Genomic DNA, 23,278 nt, shown 5'->3' with positions numbered 1-23,278 from the left:
TCACCGGAAAAAAATGACTTACAATTCGAGGCCTCTTTTGGGTGTTGGCACTTGGAACATGAGCTTCTCAAAACCAGGGGCGTTCATATTGCCGTTGTGTTTCAGGCCCCTGAATATACACTGCTCTGGCAGCCGCCGTCCAGGGAAAAAGCGGCCGTGGACGCAATGGAGGGGCTTTAGTTGTGATCAAGGTAGAATATGGCCATCTGATCGTTGTTACTGTCGCGACGCCGTCTGCCTGTGTCAGGGCTGGTGACCGTCGTGCCTTCACATTTAGGATAAAGTCTGGGACTAGCTCGGGGAGCCCCAGCGCGCCTTTTTTGTCGACCCGCTGTTCTCCAGATTCCTATAGTTCATCTCACAAGCTAGCTGCAGCACTGTGGAGGCTACATTGTTGTCCCCCTCAGGGCGCCTAACTCACCGCGAAGGAAGCGACAAAAGACGCCGGGGCCGTGCGGTGCCACTTGCCGAGAGGGGAGAAGGGAGTGTCCTTTCAGGACCCCCTTCACGGCGGATTAGGCGCCCTCAGTGGGCGCACTATTAATAACAATGTAGCCTCCACAGTGCTGCAGCTAGCTTGTGAGATGAACTATAGGTTAGGGGAGAATACCGCCGAACAAAGCTGCCTAATTGCAGGGGTGAAATTGATTGTCGCAACATCGCCGTCGGAAGGGGACACTCAGTGCGCGCAATTTTGAGCCCACTCCAACAATACCCTCCCGGCCTCGACAGAAACGTGAAAAAGGAAGAATGAAGGGCTGACGCGAGGAAGAGGGGCATACCTTGCTTTGTGTCTCATTCGCAAAGTCCCTCTGCCCGCGCACGACATTCATCCAGCTAAACTGCATGTTTTATTCATTACGTAGCCCCATGGCATTCTTCAGTTACCTTGCACGAGTCTTGAATGTGTGCCCACTGCCGCTTGATCTCCCCCTTTCTAGGAGATGGAGCAGCCGTGGTCAGCCACCGCCGCTTGCACGTTGTTCTGCTTAATATACAAAGATCGACTGTTCCCTTTCGGGCCTGCATCGTACCAGTCTTGAACCATCAATGGCCGGCGTTAATCTCCTCTGCTGAGAACGACTCAGCCGGCCAATTATTCTCTGTGTTGCCACATGCCTCGCACAAAGGGACACAACGCATGCCTTTGGCGTCCCGTGCGCTGAGCTTACCCGAAGGCGTCGTGGCTTTTGGGGCTGCCCCTTCGCGATCATGACTCATCGGTTCGCACCCCTCAGGCTCATCGTTTTGTCACGGCCGGACTCGACTCCCTTTCCGCAGCGCGGAAAAAGAGTCGAGTCCGGCCGTGGTTTTGTGTAAACACCCTTGGGTAGGGCAGACATTGAGTCTTGAATGCTTCTATGAGTGGCACTTTCGAAGGATATGCAGCTTTGTTCACAGGCGACGTACCAGGCATACAGGCAGCACGGCGACGGCCGGAAAAATTTCGGGGGGGGCTGAAGCCCGGTCAGCCCCCCCCTGGCTACGCCACTGCCTGCTCTTTACGGTCATCATCACTGATTCATTTCCAAACAAACGCCAAATTTTGGTGAGTGCACTTTCTAGAAAACTCTGATGTCCAACAAACACAAATTTTAACGCGACATACCTTCTAAAATAACTGAATGTGTTACTTAGTACACCTGTAGATTTAACCCGAAAGAACCCGAACTTAAGAATGGTGTTATAAAAAAGACCGATTTCTCCCAGATTATCAGTTCGAAAAATAGCACCCGATTTTTACCCCTCGATTTGAAAAACATAGAAAACCAGAAAACGACAACCCTACATGTGCAGTGTGCCACAGTAGAGAGGAAATGTTTTATTGGTGGCCACAAGCCGGCATATCAGGAATTTATCCAGAATTTCAATTTTTGTGCTGTGCCGAAATCCTTTTGGAAAGGGGGGGGGGGGGGGGGATTATTGGGGTGTCTATAGAACCCTGCATAAATCTCGTGGTTGTGGAATCTTTTGTCGGGGGTGTCGAAATCGTGGTGGTGGGGGGATGGTGTATACCCTGGCCAGCATACGAGGTAAGCATTTTATTCGAACACGAACACGACTGAATCAACCTGATTTCTCGAGCAATATATATGCCAAGCACAAGCTGCATACGTTTTTATCCATTCTTATTCCTTTCTTGCTTTCCCTTTTTGTTGAAAGGTATATGCAACAATTCTGTCTCAAACAATCCCCCTGAGTGGGTGTTTTTTGTCTTTTGTGGCCGAACGCGCTCCCACCACCAGCACGTGAGCTAGACATCGGAGGACGAAGAAGAAGGGGAAGCAGAGTTCCGAGCCGGCTGCCACCCACCCGGCTGCGCCCATGACAGAACCGGTGTCCTCTGCCTCAAGGGCCTGCGCACCGAGCCCCGCGAACCCTTCGAGGCCCACAAATTCGATCATACTGTCCGTGCTGTGAGTCGCCTACGCTTGCAGGGGGACGAAAGGGGGAGGCTGACCATTTATATAGTGGCGCGGCTATCTCGAAGCGTTCCAAGAAGCGCTACCATTAGCGGCCGCTGTCCGGCGGAGTTTTTGCAGCGTGGATAGAGCTAGAAACGTTGCACTTCTTCATATGCTGCAGGCTGGACATTCCGTGGGAGTGCCTGGCACTGGTGCTCGTGCTGGCCGCTTGCCTGTGCACGGGTCTGGCGGCAGCGGCGTACGCGCTCTGGGCGCGCTACTCGGAGCACGAGGCGCGGGGACTCGAGGCGCGTCTCTCGAGCACCGGAGACTTCCGCTCGTACGCGGCCGCCACCGACGCCGTGCAGTGCGCGCCCGTGACCCGGTAATTGACAGGTCACCTTTTGCTCAAGCCTGTTTATCTTGGGTTCGCAGGTTCGTGGGTTCCAACGCGCGCATGCACCAGAACGCGAGAACCTTACGAAATTCTGTCCTAGGGGGCGAGGCCCGCCCACTATAGTTTTCTTTCCTGCGTAGTTCTACGTGTTAATAAAAAGTCAATAAAAGATAGATATCAGTACAGCATGTTGTCGGACTAGCTGGTGTTGTATTTTAAGACGAAAAAACTGAATAAAGGACGGGACTATGACAAAAGACAGGACAGGCACAGGCTGCGCTTGTCATGTTTTTTTTTTTTTTGTCTTCCTGCCCTGGTGCAGACTGCGCTTATCCTGCCTTTCGTCATAGTCCCGTCATTTACACATAGTTCCGTCTTAAAGGTAGGTCTAGTCCCGCGAAGGTGTCACTTTAAACACGAAGCCACGATACTACGCTCTAAAACCACAAAGTTCGTGTTTGTACTTAGAGGCAGATGAGGAGTCGTGAGTGGTCGCAGCAGGTCGCGGAACTATCGCTGTGTGGAGAATCGATCTTCACTTCCCCCTCACCCATAGCTCACTGAAACCAGAGTTTTCATAATGATTGTAGCTTCTCGGGTCCAAAATGAGCCAGTAACCCGCCAATGATTTTAATACAAGCAGCTCCATATTCATATGCAGCGCTGCGCCGAATACGAGTGCTGTATACAATGCTCATTATATAACAGTCGAAGGTGTCACCTATATATGACACTATTGCTGCTTGTGTAGTCAGGCCAAAATGGCTAAAACAAACAGCGCGACCAACCTGTTCTATTTAGTGGCTTCTTCAACTCTCAAAACCATCGTTTTTAACATGGCGCGGAAGAACTGCGCGGGACCTTTTCAAAAAGTCCGTGATACAAAGGGAAAATTAATTCCGCACCTTGACCCCATGTGTCCAGACACTACCGAGACTGTGACAAAAGGGGTTCACCTCAATAAAAAAGCAAATTGCTTCTTTCTTTCTTCTTCCCTTCCCTGGCGCAGGTTCATCTTCGAGCGAAATGGCTCGGTGGCAGACGCAGCCATTGCCACCCTGCTCTGCGCATGCGTCGTGCTGCCTCACTCGGTCGGCATCGGCGGCGGATTTATCGCGCTCATTTATGACAAGTTCCGTATCTCGTCCTACCATCTCGCGCTCCTCGGCTCTCTTATCGCTCTGTTTTGATTAGGTGTACCGTTTCTAATCTGTTGAACTGGTGGCGCCAACCAACGCAGGAAGGAGAACACTACGCACGTGCTGGACGCCCGCGAAGTGGCCCCGCTGGCGTCGAGGCCGGACATGTTCATCCAGAACACGGACGAGGCGCTCGTCGGTAAGGTGGCTTCTATCTAGCCTTTCGTAGCTCATTCAGCTGCATTCCAGCCAAGACGTCTTTGTTAAAACTCATGGAATATTGAAAAACTTGACAATTTCGCGCTGCGGTGACGCTTTGTGGACAAAAGTGACGTTCTATGAGCCCGGCTAGCACTAGAAACACATTTAGCACTGTGTTAACTGCACGTTAACATTCAAGAAATACGATCAAACGGAACTGGAGGTCACACTTCAATCGCCCAGTCCTCTTCCTGGCGGTAGCTTAAGTCAGCGGCAAACACAATTCTCTGACGTCATAGAGAAACCGCCGGAAAGTGGCTGGGGTGTCGCCACTGGTTCACTTGTTTTCCTTAATATCTCCATTATATGCTTGACGTTTGTGATAAAACTGATATCTTTTTATGCAGTCATGCATACAAAACACAAGTTTGGTTCATTGGAAAGATTTCCTAATTAGAATCATACTGACACCATTTATTTCTTAACGTAAACTTCACTCAAATAAGTTACATAATTAGGAAAAAAGGGAATGACCATGCGACTCACTAGCTCATATCCCGCTCTATAGAATCTATGGCGTAATAGTCACAGCTCTGCAATAGGCTGAGGCCGGCAAAAGCAAACGCAAGTTACGTGGCGCTTATAAACCTGCAGAACAAGATATTTTCACTTTTTGTAATGCACATTTATTTTACAGCAGTAAGAATGGTGGGGTTAACAGTGAAAGTTACGAAAACACACTTAAACATAGAAGTACCGATGCTTACCGCTGTTGGTACTATGAGCACTATGCTTGTTATAGCTGCACAGCACTGCGGCTCTTTGGGGTTGTCTCAGACGACACTCGACAATTGGAGTAAGCGACGGCGTCTTACGGGACCATATTTGTCGAGCGAGCACATGTTTCACGAAATGGTTTGATTGATTGTAGGGTTTAACGCGCCGACACAACGCAGGCGATGAGGCGCGCCGTAGTGAAGGGCTCCGGATTAATTTTGACCACCTGGGGCGGGATCTTTAACGTGCGCCGAAATCTCGTACACAGGGACATTTTTGCTTTTCACCTCCATCATAAAAGCGACCGCCGCGGCCGGGAATCGAACCCGCGACCTCATGCTCAGCTTCACGAAATGGTTATTTTCTCCCTGAACAAAAACAAGCCAGGTACAAATAAGGTCAAAAACAAAGCAAAGACAGAAAACGGCCAGCTGCAGTATGGTGGCGCCATCTAGGTTGACTAACGGTAAACAAATCTCTGCTTCACACCAACGTTTTTAGATTAGGTCAGTTGGCAAAGAGCGCGGCCTTCCAAGCACCGCGGCGCGGGCCGGTGCTGTCGCCGACCAGGCGGTGGCGCTGCGGTAGCGTTGAGATCGGTATCGGCGCGTCGTCTGCTACTCCTTGCTTGGAAAGGCGCCGGTGAACGACCACCGCACACCGTTAATGCTCTTCTTTGACATGCGAAATCCAACTTCGCTCTACTCTTACGCTTTAGTGACAAGAGCGTTACATTTTTATCGACATTATAACGAGAAACAAGCTGTACTTAAGAAAAAAAAAAAGGCAAGGCAAATACTGCACAGTCCGCTTGTCTTCGGCTGCTCCCCGTTCCATTTATTTATTTTTCCATTTATTTTTCCCCAGTACGGGATCCTTTATAGCTCAATAATGTTTAAAGCATACCCGAACACGTCTTACACTTCTGAAACTGCGGGAAAGCCTACAATAGTCAGCCATCTACTTGGAATCAAGAAAAGACGCCTCGACATTTTTATTTATGCTGTGGAAGCAAATGCAGTAGGTACGTTTTCACAAGAACATATTTACAACCCCAACAAAACTGATCAAGTGAGCCGATTGGAAACCAAGTGCTGACGTGCGCGCTCACGTGCACGCGCTCAGCAAATTCTTGGTATTTTAACTGCGTACACGAAAAATTACGATTTGTTAAGCAGCTGCGCTGTTAACAAAGAAAATTGAACCAATTATTAAACCAATGTTTTTTTTATTTCTTTGACAGGTATAAATGTGGTTTCTTAAAAGAAATAAACGTTTTTTCTCGGATGAGAATGTTTGTCGTATACTGGTATTCATTTTTGTTGGTTCGTAAATCTGATCTGTTAGGGTCACAGAAACTTTCATTTACCTCATTGTAGTCCTGATATGCCAATTTTTTAAAGCGTTTAGCCTTCATTTATCTTCTTGTAGCCCTGATATGCCGATTTTCTAAAGCATTCAGCCTGGTAGTTATTCCGCTGAGCCATCGCTTATGCTGTCTTCTGCGTTGATTTTTCCTGCTCGTTTCTTTTTGCAATCTACAGATAGGCAACACTTCTCAGTTTTGACTAGTCAGATTGATTTATAAGAGGTTTAACGCGCCGACGCTTCAGAGGCGATGAGGCGTGCCGTAGTGGAGGGCTCCGAATTAATTTTGACCACGTAGGGGATCTTTGACATATGCTGAATTCTCGAACACACGCGTGTTTTCGCTTTCCGCCTCTATCAGAATAGCGGCCGCCGTGGCCGGGAATCGAACCCGAATCCTTGCGCCCAGCAGCACGGCGCCTTGGCCACCGCGCCGGGTAGGGATATCACCGTGAATATGTGCCACACACACTTCATGCCCTTTCACGGCAGTTGTTGCGGATAAAACGTCTGGAAACAGGTTAACATTTGTTCCAAGGGCTGATCTTTAAGCAACAGTGTAGCGAATAAATGTTGCTACATTCTTCCGCCTTGACAGCTGAGGGTGAATATTCCCATTTTCATCGCTGTAGCTACACGGCGGGACAAGCAAACCTCTTGAATTAACTTCAACTGACAAGTTTTGCCCCACTACTGCACCCTTCTCAATCAGCACAATTGCACCCAGAATCTTCGAGCTTGTAGAAGATAACCTAGGCGAAGCCTTCACATTCTACGATTGAAATGTCGGACATTTGCTGAATTCCTGCATAACTGCGAACCACAGCTCAGTTCCCAACGTACGTGCTGACATCGGCGCTTTCTACACCACTCGCGCCACTTAATTACGCCAGTTTCCTCGCGCAAAGACCCATCATATTGGCAGGACGCAACATAGGTGGGGACCACTGTCATCCATTTATGTGGTTTTCGGCACGACTTTGACGTCTTTGGTGGCGACAGATGCTCAGGTATGTCAGGGAAAATACGGGGCGCCGCGCCGTCCCTCAGAGTCCGCCTGCCTTACGGTATCCTTACAGTTTGAACGTTCACGGCGTGTTCGTAACAGTCGACGATGTCTGAAGACTCACAATGAATGTCACAAACGTATATTTATGGCGTAACCTTGAAGTTTTTCCGCGGAATCGCGCTTTCCCACGCCTTCAATCCGTCAGGACCCTTCGGCGCTTTGAAGAAATGCCGCTGCACGGACTTAGCCGCTTCCGAAGCATACCCCGAACGGCAGCCCGGCGCGCAGCAGGTCAACAAACCGCACCGACACTTCAGAGATCCACTAAAATATGTATGCACGATGACAACACAGAGCTAATACGTTAATACAGACGTGACGAACAGGCGAGCGCCAACAACACAGCGAAAACACATGGCCGGGGCGAGCCTCGCTCCCCAAACTAGATCTCAACGCAACGCCAGCGCCACCTCTCGGAATGGCGACAAAATGGTGCCGCCTCTCGAGGCGCAGTTTGCAAACTGACCTAATCTAAAAACGTTGCTTCACACCAAGTTCCAGCTTGAAGACCTGTTCTTATGATGTCATTGCAGACGTCGTCAAAGCGCACGATTTGGCGGGAGAATCAAAATTTTAACTTAAATTGATTAATTTCGCAGTGAATAAAGCATCGTTTGCTTCCGTACTATAGCACTGGGAGCACTATAAACACGAAATCTTTCGAATAAAGACATTTGTGTTTTGTCTGCGTGGTCCCTTTAAAGCGTGACGGGAAAAAGACGAGGAGGTGCAAAGCTACATACTCTGTTTCGGATCACGTGCGGGGGCTTGCTATGGTTACGCAACTTTAAATGACCCTATATCCACAAACCGGTCCGGCTGCCGGCAGACCCCCGTATTGGCCGTTCAAGCGGGGAGACCCACGCGCTTTTGCACGCGCTTTCCATCCCCGGAAACTGGTCCGGCAGCGGTCAGGGGCACACATGAAGGCAAAAAAACCGATTTTGGAGAAGGAAAAAGCGCGTGCGGAAATGCATCAGCCAATCCGGGGGTCTGCCGGCAGGCTGGCCGGTTCCTGGAGCGGGAGTCGCGTGCGCAAAGACGCGTTGTTTTCCGCTCACGTGTTTCGCCCCTCGCCGCACTTCAGGCGGCCGTGCGGTGGCCGTTCCGGGACTGGTGCACGGCCTGGGCGAGCTGCACCGTCGCTTCGGTCGTCTGCCCTGGCCGGAGCTGTTCACGCCGGCGGTGAACCTGGCGCGGTTCGGCTTCACCGTGGGGCCCGAGCTGGCCGCGGCGCTGTCGGCCGCGCGGGCCATGTTCGAGACGAACGTGGCGGTGCGGTCGCACCTGTGGAACGACGTGTCCAACTCGCCGTACAAGGAGGGCGAGACGCTTAAGCAGCCGCTTCTCGCCGACACCCTGGAGGCCATCGCCAACGCCAGCGCGGCCGCCTTCTACCGCGGAAGGCTGGCCAGGACCCTCGTACGGGAGCTCAGGAGCATCGGTAATTAGCGGAGCACAGCGATGCTCCACGTAACGTGATGGGGGTCATCATCGTCATCATCAGCCAATTTGGGTCCACTGCAGGATGAAGGCCTCCCCTATTGACTTCCACCCGCTTCTGCCCTGCGCTGCCCGGGTCCATTCCTCGCCTCCAAATTTTTTATTTCATCTCTCCATCGAGTTAATGACCTTCCTCTTCTTCTATTCCCGCCTCTCGGTGTCCATTCTGTTGCCCTTTTGCTCCACCTGTTGTCAGTTCGTCGTACTATAGCGCAAGTCCATTTCTTTTTCTTAACTTGAACTATAATATCTTCTATTCGAGTTTTCTTCCTATCCAGGTTGATCGTTTTCTGTTCCTAAGCGTTACGCCTAACATTATTCGCTCCATAGCACGTTGAGCGGACCTATATAAACGTTTTATTTGGGCTGAAACGCGAATGGTTGAACCGTTCCTCTCGCGGAGGGCGCCCTCAGTTTAGGAGGCCCTAGCGCGACGCGAGAGGATGTTCCTGTTACACAAGCCTTCCTGAAATTTCGTGCCCTGAAGTGTGCTTTGTATCAACACTCTTAAAAAAAAGGTCGGCGCACTTACTAACAGAATACTAACCAGTTACTTGTCGCAGTATTGACTAGGTACTTAGTTGCTTTTACTAACTGGTCATGCATGACCTAGTAAAATTCTACGCGTAACAATGTGGATCTGCTGAGTGCGCAGCGCGACATAGACACGTTTAACACGCACATTTCACACGTGGACAATCAACAAATGAATTGAGCAAGAAAGCCAACGGGAAGCACGAGGAGAGCGAGTATTACTTTGTTACCTTCGAAATACATCTGATCTTCTTGCTTTTATAGCCAGCAGCGGAAAGTCCCCTGAGAGAGTCGGTGGGCTTGTCGTAAAAATCAAATATTTTAGCGATAATTTTTAAATTATGCATTTTAATGTGAGCATATACAAGACAGCATGTGGATTTGCGAAACATTTTAATCGGGATTTGATGTGGAAAAAGACCTGTAGTTAATGTGTTCAATAATTCATAGAATTTGTTACTTCAGTGACTGTCAGTATCAAACCAGCAGCAGTTACTAAGTGCACGGTCTAGACTAGTAACGGTTCTACACTTAGTGGTAGGACCTACGTACCGTATTTGGGGGTAGTAAACTATGTAAGGAGTTAGTAAATACAGCCGTTACTACCCTTTTACGAGTGTTTTTGTTAAGAATGAATTTCCCATCCGTAGATCGAACGCCATTCTTACAACGAAGCTGTTTATAACTAGGATTCCGGGGATATTTTCTGGGTTTTCGGGAAGCAAAAACTCCCGAGCCTCCACGTGTCTTTGAAGCGCGAGGAGTTCATGGGCGCTGCGTTTGTTTGCGTGCTTGCTTATTGTTATTTTTCTTTACGAGAACAAAAGCGGTATGCAAAACCGACTTTATCGCGAATGCCCATCATAAAACCGCTGTAGGAACTGTTTTATCCAAACTTTCCCCAAAGCAATTATATGACGCGAGGACGGACACATGAAAGGCAACAAGGCAACCGCTTGTCATGTCGCCTTTCAAGTATCCACGTTTATTAGCGCTTAAACCATGTCTTCAAGTATTCACTGACTCGTCCAAGAAGAAGCTCCCAATTATATGACAACTGGCCGCTGAGATGACTCTATCATTACTCCGAGTTTCGTGACAAGACGACAGAATTCCCGTCGCTTTCGCCCTCTTTCGTCGCAAGTGTGAACGGGCCTTAACTCTGGGTTACAGCCGTTGTGTTGTGGAACTTTCGACGCCATCCAAACACAACGTTGGGATGTTTCCCAACAGCTTTCCTAACTTTGTGTGGGAAAGTTTTAACGTTCCCAACAAAATATTTCGGCCAATTGTCATTTCCAATTTTCGTCTTATAAGACGACGCCATCGTTACACCAAGTTCCATTTACGTGTCATAATTAATCCAAAGAAAATTTGTGAACGCTACCTTCTACAGAACAAAAAAAAAAAAATCCGGACAGCCCCGAGTTTGTCTACTAGATTAATAATCCCAGTAATAGAGCAGACATTCTTCTCAGAAAAGCTCACAAACACAACACATCCTCGTTATCAAAATCAAAATTGTCGCCATAATTATATCACTGTGATGAATGGCCACGCGAGGGGTTGACCGCGCATTTGAGCCAGCGAGAACGACAGCGACGATGACACGGAAGAGAGCCGCGCGGGAGTGACCGCCGAAGCTGGAAGGACAACGGCTCGAAGCCAAGTCGCGGTTACGTGGAAACGACCCCGTGTGACGCGCGGTCCACGGGCCGCCTTGAGCAAGACCGTCGCTACCATCCGGATGCCAAGGCTCGAGAGCACATCTGGCACCGTCATCGTGGCGCTGGTGCGCCGACTTCTGACGCTCCGTTCTTGCTGTTGGGTGCTGCCGTTCAGCATGACCGTGCTCGAGACTTGCGCGGACTACACGCTTCGTCCCCGTCTGTCCACTCGTCTGGGCTGCTAGAAACGTATCCCAACGGAACGTGAGACTGTTTACTTATTGGTCACTGCGATCTGTTCTTTGACTTTCCTATCTGCCAGACTGTGTAGTCCTTTTTACCGTCGTCTATTATGCTCACGTCCTGCGCTTGTCCTCCATCGTGTGAAATATAGTCTTTAACGCGTTAAACAGCATTCGTCTCTCTGCGTGCCTAGCTGGCCCTTGGCCCATTCGTAACAATCACATTAACGGTTCCACTAGCTACTCATGCACACAAAACGTGGGACCCGATTTGAATTTTGTTGTGCTGTCCTGGTATGCCGAACGTCTGGGTGATGCGGGCGAAGTCGGCGCTAACAGGACGCGCTAACATGACGCGGTTTCCCTAAATAAGGTGAGCGAATCATTTCGCTGATAATCGCTAACGGTGTCTTTTCATGCGTTCAAACATTTGTGCCCCTCGTTTACAGTGAACAGCAGTACTCTGCTCAATACTGCGTTACTCAATACTCAATACTCTGCGTTACTTGTTTAGTGCACTGCTTTCGGCGGGTGCGCAAACGCTTGAAAACTGTCGTTCATGGTCCGCCAAGGCTTTCTGCCAAGAGCCACTTGAAATGCTTCTCATGAAATTGAATCGAACACTTATAATTTTACTCTTTACTTTTAAATGCATAGCATTTTAGTAACTCACAATGTCACGCGGCGTTGGCGTGCGCTGTCGTAGTCCGCATGCGCGCCTTGTCGTAGTCCGCGTCCGCAGCCAGGAAGAAATAACAGTTTCCGGCGCCCGGTTTCGAACCCATGACGCCGCGGGCGGAACGCAAGGTGCCCGGCGCACAACCGACCGAGCCACGAAACCGACACAGATTTCGATGCACCGAACGCGCCTTATATCCTTCACTCATTTCTCGTTTGTTTCGAAAGCGCCACAAGTTGTCCCGCGCTTCCAAAAGATGGCGACACGGGTCCCGCGATCAAGAGATACGACTTGCCGGCGCACCCCCTCGGAAATGCTGTGCATTTGATCGTGCCCCTCGCGAGGGGGATGTCTTTTTGCTTTTTTCTCCCCTTTTCTGCCCTTAAAGGGGCCATGAAGACAAAATACAACCTTGCTTAATTTGTAAAAGAAAATAGCGCTTGGAAACTAACTTAGCTCCATTCGAGCCACGAAAGACATTTTTCAACCAAAAACCGAAAGAAATACCAAAATTTTAAAATTTCGCGCCACAGTGGCGTAATGTGGGCCAGCACTAAAAAAAACATTTTTGATTTGAATTGCTTTTGATTTCAATTACTTTTGAAAGTAATTGATTGATTGATTGTGGGGTTTAACGCGCGGACGCAACGCAGGCGATGTGACGCGCCGTAGTAGAGGGCTCCGGATTAATTATGACCCCCTGAGATCTTTACCGTGCGCCGAAATCTCGTACACACGGGCGTTTTTGCTTTTCGCCTCCATCAGAAAAGTGGCCGCTGCGGCCGGGAATCGAACCCGCGACCGTTAGAATTCAAATAATACTACAAAACGAAACTAGAGGCCCTTCTACAATCGCCCAGTCATTTTTTCTTGGCGGTGGATTTGATCCGAAGTCGCCAATGGCATAAACAAGATTCCGTGACGTCATATCGATATTGCCGGGAAGTGGCGGTGGTGTCGCTAGTGCTACATATTCTGTCTATAATATCTAGATTATTTGTCAAGTATTGCTTTAAAATTGGTATCATTGTTGTCGGGGCAAGGCAGTCGAAATGAACCAAACGTGCATTTGTTTTTTTTTTTTCTTTTCAAAATGTGTCAAATCCACCCAAACAGGATTTGAGAAAACAGCAAAGCTTTGTTACGGGACCTAAATGCAACGCCGTGAGAGCTAATATATGTTTTACATGTCAGCTGTGGTGTGTTTACGGCCACAAATAAATTAAACATATTTTTTAATTTTATAAATATTTACCAATATCCTAAATAATTAATCCCTTTCGGCGACAGTTCGAGCTGTCAGGCGGGAACTCACAAGGAGGCTCCCATGTTGCTTATATGACATCAAACCAAAAGTACACGGGCCACAACAGGATCCGGCTCATTTTCGATCCTAAATACGATCTTCGTAACGTCGGGTGTTATCTGACCTGTTTTGTTGAAACCTGTCTTCTTCACTTAAACAAAGGGTCGCGACACTTACTAACAGAACACTAACCAGTTGCTTGTCACAGTATAAACTAGGCACTGAGTGCTTTTACTAGCTGGTCATGCATAACCTAGTAAAAAGGTAGCTACGCGTGACAATGTGGATCGGGTGAGCGTACAGCACGACATAGACACGTTTAAAGGAGCCATGAAGAGAAAATACAACTTCGTTTAATTTGAAAGAACTAGGATTCAGTATCTCACTCAGCTCCATTACAGCCACAAAAGATGTTTTTCTAACAAAAAAAAAGCAAGAATTATTTAAAAACTTTCAAATTTCGCGCCACAGTGACGTGTTATGAGCAAGAATGACGTCATACGGGCCAACAATAAAACATAATTTTCAGTGCGTTAACTGCACGTTAGCATTCAAGTGATGCGGTCAAATGGAACTAGAGACCCCATTACAGGCGTCCAGTCATGTGTCGCCGCGACAGGTGAGTTAGGCGGCCGCCAATCGCACAAACAAGGTTCCGTGACGTCGTAGAAAAGTTGCGGGAAATTGGCTGGGGGGTCGCGACTGCTTCACACGTTTTCTTTAATATCTCCGTTATTTGTTCGAAGATTGCGATGATATTGCTATCATTGTTATCGGTACTAAGCCGTCTTTTTAATAAACCCAACTTGTATTTTGTCTTGATGGCTCCTTTAACACGCGCATATCACACTCAGAGAACCAACAAATAAATTGAGCAAGAAAACCAACGGAATGGACGAGGAGAGTGAGTGTAACTTAGTTACATTAGAAATACGCCTTCTGTTGCTTTTAAAGTCAGCAGCAGAAAGTCCTCTGATAGAGTTGGGGGGGCTTGTCGCAAAAATGAAATATTTTAGCGATAATTTTAGAGTCGTGCATTTTAATGTGAGCATATACAAGTCAACATCTAGATTTGCAAAAAACTTTTTAATCATGATTTGGACTGGGAAAAGTGCTGTAGTTATGTTGAATAATTAATAGAATTTTGTTACTATCAGTGAATGTTAGTATCAAACAAGCAGCAATTATTAAGTGCACGGTCTAAACAAGTAACGGTTCCACACTTAGTGGCAGGACCTACGTATCGTTCTGGGCGGTAGTAAAGTTCCCTAGGAGTTAGTAAATACAGCCGTTACTACCCTTTTACGCGCTTTCTTGTTAAGTGTAAACGAAAATTAAACTGTATTGTGTGCACGCGTGATTTTTTTCTATGGACATAACGGACAATCAGTCAAGAAATGTGTCGTGTTCTATTGTCTCTGCTAGTAACAGGTATTGCAGAAATAAGTTTTATGTATATTCTATAACTTGTGTTCTCATTATTGGAAATGTACAATTTTTTGTATTTTTCTTAATTTACTTATTTTTTCTCTATATATATTAGATTGAAGCGTGCCCTCTGTTGTGAACTCCAGAGGGTCAGGAGCCCTCGTCAGGCACTCAATGCCTTTAGCTCCTGCACCGTCAGCAGGAATTGTAAAATCGTCTGCTGAAAAATAGTCTTCTTCTTCTTCTTTAAGTTGACGAGTTTTTCTCGCAACTACAGCTTTACCTGATTTAGTTTCGGTTTCTGGATTTGGCTCATTTCGAAAAACACTCCTCATTTTGTCTTCGTCGCCCCTTTTACACGGCACCAAATTCCTCCCACCCTTCACCTCCTCTTTTCCCCCACACAGGGGGCATCCTGACGCTCCAAGACCTGCACGCGTACGCGTCCAAGTGGCGCAGACCGCTCGAGGCGGAGCTGGTGGACGGTTCGCGGCTGCAGAGCGCCCCGGCGCCCAGCGCGGGCCCGATCCTGCTGTACGCGGCCGCGCTGCTGAACCACATGCGAGCGCCCCTCTCGCCGGGCGTCCTGTTTCACCGCATGGTCGAGAGCTTCAAGTACGCCTACGCAAAGACCAACGAGCTCTCCGACGAGGACTTCGCCAACATGTCCGCGGTACGCGCACGTCTTCCTCCTCTGGTGCCCGGCCACTCCGCTTGTCCTGGGGAGGGAGCGGGTTTCTTGCACTCCGCCCACAGAAAACGCGGCTCCAACCGGCCCACCATTTTTTCAATGTAGCTCGTTACTCCTCCTCCTTGAGGGATGTACAGAAGGGCTCATTTCAGTGCTGACTGTTAAGAGAAGCGGGAGTTTGGTTCTACAAAAAGTCCGCGACGTTAAGAGGTTATGCCACTGGCGGTTCTATTAAGGAGCGGGTGTATGTCAAGTCTATAGAAAAAATATGCTGGTGCTTGGTTTTTATCGCGCCTTTGGTGTGTCCGTCAGGAGTTACACTCCATTTGTGTGGAAGCAAAGTAGTCTGAAATTAACAAAGAAATTGTGCGCACTTTGCCTGAGGCCGTGGTGAGGGTTGCGGTGACGGGGGAGAACAAACGATGCTACAATGGAGGTAACGAACAGTCGTTATTTCAGTACGGACACGGCCTGAATGATCAGAAGCAGTACTGCGACGCAGTTGATTGCAGAGGCTGTGTATGCGTGCGTGTACGACGCCGCGTGGCGGCAGACGCATGTGTAGGAGAAAGATCCGGTCTCCGACGCGCCGATCAACCCGGTGACCGCTCCGAGGTACGGTTTGGAAGAATTCGGAACACATCGTGCACGCGCGCCTGCGGCGGGTCTTCGGAACCAGAAAACGCATCGAAAAGATTCGTCCAGCTTTCGTTCCGTTTCTAGCACTCAACGTCACCATTGACGTTCCCGAGCCTCGTTCTACTACTGGCTGCGGCCACCAGCCAGCTAGCTAACTGCCCACGTTGCAAACGCAAGTGATGACGGCAAAATAGAGAGTTTTCGCAGTCCGTCCGTTCCGTTCGTTACGTTGTTACCTGGTTAACCGGGACCGGTCTGCGCCTGCGCGCGCGGAAGGGCGAGGAGGCGTGGACATGGCGAAGGCAGGCTTGCGGAACTAATCCCCCTACCGTGACGAATGCCCAAGTGCCCAGACGGGTCCCGGTCAACACGCTAGCTACGTACGTGACAGAACGGACGGACTGATAAAAATTCTGGGCATTGGGCCTCGCTCTACCATATTTTCATCCCATTTTTCAGTGACGCAAACGAACACGTCACAAAACGTGCACAGGGACCGCATACGATGGCGGCTGAGCCAGGGTGGTGCTGCCACATAAGAAAGCGTGTGTAAAATGCCCGCGAGGCTCTCAAATATGGCGATCAGCAAAGCTGGCGGTATAACTGACTGTGCCAGTGACTTCAGACTTCTGCCAGTTTTTCTGACAGAACCAAAGCAGCACGATAGCTCTCCGCATAAATCGTTTGATGGTACCTGTGAAACAAGGCAAATAATTTGACCGAGAGTAAAAATGTTACGACGTTTATTGCCAGTGGTGGTGCGAACTTGTTTAATAATAAAAGGTAAAGTTCGTGCATTAAAAAGCACACGTGCTCAGTAGTTCTCTCATTCATTTATTTTGCATCTACATGTCCCTGCCTCGCTTTCTTACGCAGACGAACGCTTTGCAAGCTCTGAAATACCCCACTTCTCAGAAAACGACTTCTGACGTAGCAAATGATTTTGCGGGAAAAGTATGGGGCGGAAAAACCTGCATTCGTTTATTAATAATAATAATCATAAAACGTCGTGACCGGGAGTGGTGTATTGTATTCCAGTCACTGATACAACTTCTGTATATACTTAGTGTTGACAGCAGACACATAAGAGTACAGGCCGTGGGTAAACCCTCGTTTCGAGTTAGCCAGTGGTCTTACCGTATAAGGAATAGGCTCATTCACGACAGCAATTAATGGGGGTTCGTCAAATTGCCCAGAGCGTGCGCAGCATGTCCTCGGTGGAGAACGTTCGGCGGACGCTGAGCCTAATCGACGACCAGCGCACATACGATGACCCCAAGCACTACGGGCTGCATCGACTAGGACGCATGCAGCACGGCTCGTCGCACTTTGCCTTCCTCAGCCCCGTCGGAGACGCCGTCTCGATGACAAGCTCTCTGGGCGAGCAGTACGTTCTTTTTATATCTCCGCACGCCCTGCTCACTTGTCGAGGTTCACCATGGGTCGACACATCTAATATTGGTTTTATTACCTCAGAAGGCAGCCAATCTGTTTGAAATATAAGCTGAGATTTCACATGATCGTGCATGGCGTGGTCTGACCGTGGACAGCGAACACACATTCCCTACTGGATGCTTTGAAGACATGCTGTCTTCAGCGCACGAATCGCTTGCGCAACAGAGGCGGTTAAGAAAACCTGTAGTGTTTGGTGCTGTTATGCGTGCGTGTGTTTGATCCCAAGGGTCAAAGTGGAGAGGGGACTATCTAGGCGCTGGGCAAAATGACAACAGGTTAAGTTGGGCAGTAACAACGATTGTGGCAATGCATTTCATTCCCGGCGAGTACTTCACGTGAGACTTGTAGTAACATGGGCGACTCGAAAATCGTTTCCGAAAGGATAAGCTCTTAGCAGGTTAGCCCTTTTACAATTACCGGTTTATAGTTGTGGCCTATATTCGAGACGTGACGGTCCTGTAGATTCGAGTGCAGGTAACGTAACATCAACCATGGTCGGGTACGGCTCAAATATAAAGCATTGAAATCAACGAAACTTGGTTATCTGACAGCATTTTACTAGCCAAAAACAGACGCGGACGAAGAAGTAGTACTCCGGACACTCGCTAGACTACAACTGAAATTTTACTGTGCGTGAAATAAAGAAAGATAACTTATCACCACGCCCTTCTAGCGAGTGTCCTGTGTACTACTTCTTCGTCCGCATCTGTTTTTCGCAACTGAAATGCAGGCAACGAAACTCCGCTGTCTCATCTTTATCTTTACCATCCGGTATTTCCTTTACACATCGAGCCATCCGTATGCTGAAAAAATGGCGGCAAGGTTTGCAGCATACTTGAGCTTTCTGCTGTTCGTGCGAAACATATGCTCTGTTTGTTTTTTCAAGCGCGAGTTGGTTGACCACGTTCAAAACGGGTTCCAGGACCATTTTAAGCAGCATTGTTTGTTCAAACGTTCGCAGCTTACTCGAACGAATATTTAAACGATTTCTTTCGTGTTCGGCTTGTTTGTATTCCGGGCATGCTTGGTGGATTCATACTTCGCTAGACACTCCAAACGTATGAAGCCTCAGAGTTAAGTTTAGCGGAGTTTTGGGTGCCACACGAGGGCGTCCCCGCTGTACGCAGCTTCGGAGCTCGGTGCCTGTCGCCGTCGCTGGGCGTGCTGCTGAACAACCACATGTCCGAGTTCACGCTACCTCGACCACAGCCCCCGGTGCAGGGCTACCAGCCCAACGAGAACAACTACATCGAGCCCGGAAAGCGACCGGTCACGGCCATGGCGCCCAGCCTCCTCGTGGACCGCCGAGGGGACGTTCTCCTCGTCATCGGGGCCTCTGGCGGCGCCCGCATCGTCAGTTCGGCCGCATTCGTGAGTGACCCGATGTCGCAGAGGATGCACCGACAACGAAAGGTGGCACCGCATACGTGGTGGGATTGGCAGTTTGACCTTTGGACCTTATAGGTACTCGAAACTATGTAACAGCCGCCGTTAGGCTTAACGAGGGAGACAAGGCGTTATTTGCTTCTTGTCAAAACCGGTGCCCTCTGGCATTGTGGGAAATCGTCTGTGAAGAGAGAAAAATAACATTTATTAGGAAAGATGGCTTCAGGTCGCTTAGAGAAAAGGGGGGAAATGGATGCTGGGCTAGTATTGCACCCTCAGTGAGGCCGTTCTTGGGTTATAAAGAGGTCATCCCCTAGTGGGAAGTGTTTATAAGTGGCGGGCGTAAAAGCATGCGCACGGTCACCATTGTGGCGCAGCAGGTTGAGTAGCCATGATCAAATGAACCCGTGCAAGCTCGGCAGAAGAGAGAAAAAAAAAGGAGAAAGTAGCGAGAACGTTCGTTTTCGCTACCGATATCTTTGTGACAGCCGCAGCAAGATGGCTGGAGGGTGTACCAATGGCCTTCTGCAAGTGACACAGGGCAGCGTCGGTGAAGGGGTGATCAGTATCCTGTTTCCAGATGGTAACCCATCCCCATAGGCCGTGACGTGCACACCCCCTTCCGTAGACGCGCTATGCGCCAGTTTGAACAAGGCGGGGTTAAAAAGAATTGGAGAAATGATAGCTCCTTGCGGTACCCCGCAGCGATACAATTGGATGGGGCCAGTGCGCCCGGAATGGATTTCACGAGTATTGTTCGCAAGGAACGCCGCGAACAAAGTTGCGCAGTCGTTTGGGTATGACTCAGTGAGGGTCTGAGCACCAGTACACGAGAGACAATGTCAAAAGCCTCAATTAAGTATGTGACAATTAGCATGTGCGGCCTCTTGCATCGGGTTTTCTCCAATTTTCTCAGGAGGTAGGTGCTGAAACATAAGTGAAGACGCACGAATATTGCAATGTGGCAAAAGTAATCGGCAAGCATGTGGCTAGCTCAGCCAATCAGCTGGCTCGGCTCTCAGCTCTGAGAGTACTACGAGTGACTGCATCATGGTCATCGGTCTCAATAACGGCCTTTCGCGAACTTCGCTAAGATCGAGGATCATCTAAGCCACTCGTATTTCAGTACGGCCGTCGGCCTAGTCGCTGATCTCAGTCACTACTCAGTTCGACGGTTGTTGCTTTCAATGACCATTGAAGTCGCCGTCCGATAGCAGTGTTACACCATAACACTCTTTCTTAAAGCTTGTCCAGTCTTTGAGTTCGGTGATTGTTTCATTTACTGGCGAATAAAAACGCCTACGGGGCAGAAACTTGGAGGCTCACTAAAAGGGTTCAACTTACGTTGAGGACGACTCAGTGAGCAATGGAACGGAAGATGAGGGACAAAAAGAGAGCGGAGCGGATCAGGGAACAGAGGCGTGTTAAGGACATACAAATAGAAATTAAGAAGAAGAAATGGACGTGGGCAGGGCATGTAATGTGAAGGTAAGATCACCGTTGGTCATTACAGGGTGGATCCCTAGCAAGCGTTGCAGGGGGCGCCAGAAAGTTAGATGGGCAGATGAGATCAAGAAGTTTGCGGGGATAAATTGGTCGAAGTTAGCACAGGTCCGGGGTAATTGGAGATCTATGGGAGAGGCCTTTGCCCTGCAGTGGGCAGTGCAGTAGGCTGATGATGATGATAAAAAAAGCCGGCTGACAGTGGCTTTACACTGACACCCGTCGTCCCTTTCTTCTTAAGAGCATGACGCGCGCAGCCAAATGGGCAGGCGGACTCCGATGCATAGCCCTTGCTTCCGCTTTCAGGTGATACACAACATCGTGCGCCGCGACATGACCGTGCAGGAGGCCATTGAGGCTCCGCGCCTGCACCACCAGCTGCTGCCCAACGTGGTCGTCTACGAGCAGCAGTTCTCACAGGTAACCCGATAGCGGAGCCTGCAGGGCGCTGCCTATCCGTTTGCATACACTGCATCGTACAAGGCTGAGTCGAAACCAGGTGGATTTGGTCCAAGGTGTCTTTGTACACAGTGTGCGCACAACGTAACCTTCTCGTACGCAGTGACCTCGAGGAGGTTTTCCTAAGCTAGCGCAAATTATCCCTTGTCATTTCGCAGCCTGGTAGGAAGTAAGTGGTGAGTTTTACACAAAAAATCGCAAGATTCCGTCAGTACGAAATCCGAGTACTGTAACAAGTATTCGTTTAACCGCTTTCTTTTGTTAATTTGTATACAGTGTGTTTTACTTAGACTGGGCACGTAATACGACGAACTGACAACCGATATACCATTAGGATAACAGAGTGGCTGCCGACAGAGGGGACTAGACTAAGGGGATGACCATTAACCTTGTAAAGGGACGCAACAAGAACGTTCGGAGGCAAAGAACGGACTCAGGTAGCGCAGGACAGGAGGGGTTGGAGATTTCGGCTGACGTCATACGAAGCCTGCCAAAATGCCATTGTACGAAGGCCGTGGTCGTATTAAGTTTCACCACATTTCGAACCCGATTGGATCGGTTTGCTAATACAGCGAAGTCGCAAGTGCATATAGAAAAAATTAGAGGACGGGCAGCTCCAACATATGCTAAAATATAATTACCGATGAGTAAAGTAATAAGTTTTTGCGTAATCACCATGCCCAGCGCTATTGTTACAAACCATTAGTTTCCGTCTCGGCCAAATTCCACGAAAAATAGCGTAAACATGAAATGGGAGAGTCACGCCTTCGCGCTGATTTTTTTTTTTAAATCAGTGAGTGCGTGCCATCCACTCCCACTGTCGTAACATTCTCTCAACGCATACCAGGGATATTTCACGCACGCTGCGGAAGGCAGCACAGAGCTCTACTTTTTTAGTCCACCCGTGGCAGTCCCCCACATCGTAACACGTATACCACTGAACTGAGTTGTGACTCCATTTGGCATTGGTGTCCTTGCGTCATAAAAATTGAGGCGTCACCAGAGCTAATGCCTGCGCCAGCTGATAGTTTCGCATTTGCTATTATATAGCACGCTCATACGGCTAGCTTGCAGTGGGCAGACGCGGCGCAGCGAAATAAAACAAGACCAGGGGCGGTATTCTAGAGTTTTGTCCCTTTTGCGTCCCTTTCAAAAATGTCCCTTTTGGCGAGCCCTGATTGGCTAAAAGCAAACAACCGGAATTGACGTAACGCAAGCGCGGCAAACCTACTGCCAACCTTCCTCCATGCTGCCAACGTCCACTTCTTAACCGGAAGTACGTCACGACGAAAGGGACGCAAAAGGGACGTTTTCAAAAGGGACAGTTACGAGAATACCGCCCCAGGAAAACGATGTTGGTACGCGACTTTAAAGGAGCCATGGAGACAAAATTACAACCTTGCTCACTTTAAAAGAACTTGCCTTTGGTAACTCACCCAGCTCAATTCCAGCCACGAAAGACCACAAAATGTGGTCGTCTTTCGTGGCTGGAACGAAGCTGGGTGCAAAATATTGCAAAACTTCAAATTTCACGCTGCAGTGGCGCAATATAAAAAAAACTTTTTTATGGTCTAGCAATAAAACTGTAGTTATCACTGTGTTATCTTAGCATTCAAGTGATACGATCAAACGGAACTACAGGCCCCATTACAGTCGCCGAGTCATGCTCCTTGACGGGGGTTTTGGTTTGCGGCCGCCCATCACACGAACAAGATGTGTGACGTCATAGAAAAATCACCAGAAAGTGTCTGGGTAGTCGCCCCTGCTTCGTATGCTTCTTTGACGTCACAATTATCCGTTTAAAGTTTGCGTTAAAAGTGGTATCGTCATTATGGGGACCTTTTTAATAAATCACTCTTATTTTGCCTTCATATGGCCCCTTTAATACGCGAGTGTTTTCTTCGCAGCACTCGCGTATATTGTGACTCGATGTGCTTGAAGAAATTGCCCACATATCCTTCGTTTTGACCAACGTGAAATTTGAGTCTAATGAAAATCTCACGCATGTTCCGGCATGCGGCCTATACTTCCAATACGTGACGTCGCAAAGCTGCACAGTCATAGGTAACGACAGTTGCATAGGGGGTCTCTCGCACTTCGTTCATGCGGCTACGCTTTTCTCCACCGTTGCCAACAACGCAGGAAGTGCTGGAGTACCTGCGACGACGCGGGCACGTGCTGAAGGCCAGCGACCGGCGACCGGCCGCAGTGAACGCCATCGCCAGATCCCAGGACCGCGTCATCTACGCGGTCGCAGACTTTCGCAAAGGCGGCATTGTCGATGGATACTGACGGTTTTTTTGCTTCGTTACGCAACCTTTCATCTCAAACAGCGCCCCGTGCAACGTGGGATGAGGCTGCCGTGTAGAACTCATGGCGGTGTCGTGTCCGCAACAGTATTATCTTTTTTTTTTCTTCGTTTGTTCGACA

General features: G+C 48.9%; 1 protein-coding gene across 1 annotated transcript; it reads left to right on the top strand.

Annotated features, from left to right (window-relative positions):
- Positions 1 to 1,212: 1,212 nt before the first annotated feature.
- LOC144145087 (scoloptoxin SSD14-like) lies at positions 1,213 to 23,169 on the top strand. The gene is made up of 11 exons (XM_077676579.1): positions 1,213 to 1,223; positions 2,333 to 2,417; positions 2,516 to 2,790; positions 3,812 to 3,934; positions 4,043 to 4,140; positions 8,444 to 8,800; positions 15,123 to 15,388; positions 17,242 to 17,432; positions 18,628 to 18,871; positions 20,696 to 20,809; positions 22,991 to 23,169. The coding sequence occupies exons 1-11, from the start codon at positions 1,213 to 1,215 to the stop codon at positions 23,138 to 23,140; spliced, it is 1,914 nt and encodes a 637-aa protein (XP_077532705.1). The 3' UTR covers positions 23,141 to 23,169.
- The last annotated feature ends 109 nt before the right edge of the window (positions 23,170 to 23,278 follow it).

This window comes from Haemaphysalis longicornis, unplaced genomic scaffold (genome assembly GCF_048455015.1).
Source record: "Haemaphysalis longicornis isolate Haplotype H1 unplaced genomic scaffold, Haemaphysalis longicornis Haplotype H1 scaffold_7, whole genome shotgun sequence".
In the NCBI taxonomy this organism is placed as follows: Eukaryota; Metazoa; Arthropoda; class Arachnida; order Ixodida; family Ixodidae; genus Haemaphysalis; species Haemaphysalis longicornis.
The sequence above is the reverse complement of the archived record's forward strand: the minus strand, read 5'-3'. Positions and strand labels throughout refer to the sequence as shown.

Bases quoted from the DNA above. Each gene is read 5' to 3' on its own strand.
- LOC144145087 (XM_077676579.1), top strand. The intron at 8,801-15,122 runs GTAATTAGCGGA...TCCCCCACACAG, and splicing joins ACGGGAGCTCAGGAGCATCG to GGGGCATCCTGACGCTCCAA. The intron at 15,389-17,241 runs GTACGCGCACGT...CAAATTGCCCAG, and splicing joins ACTTCGCCAACATGTCCGCG to AGCGTGCGCAGCATGTCCTC.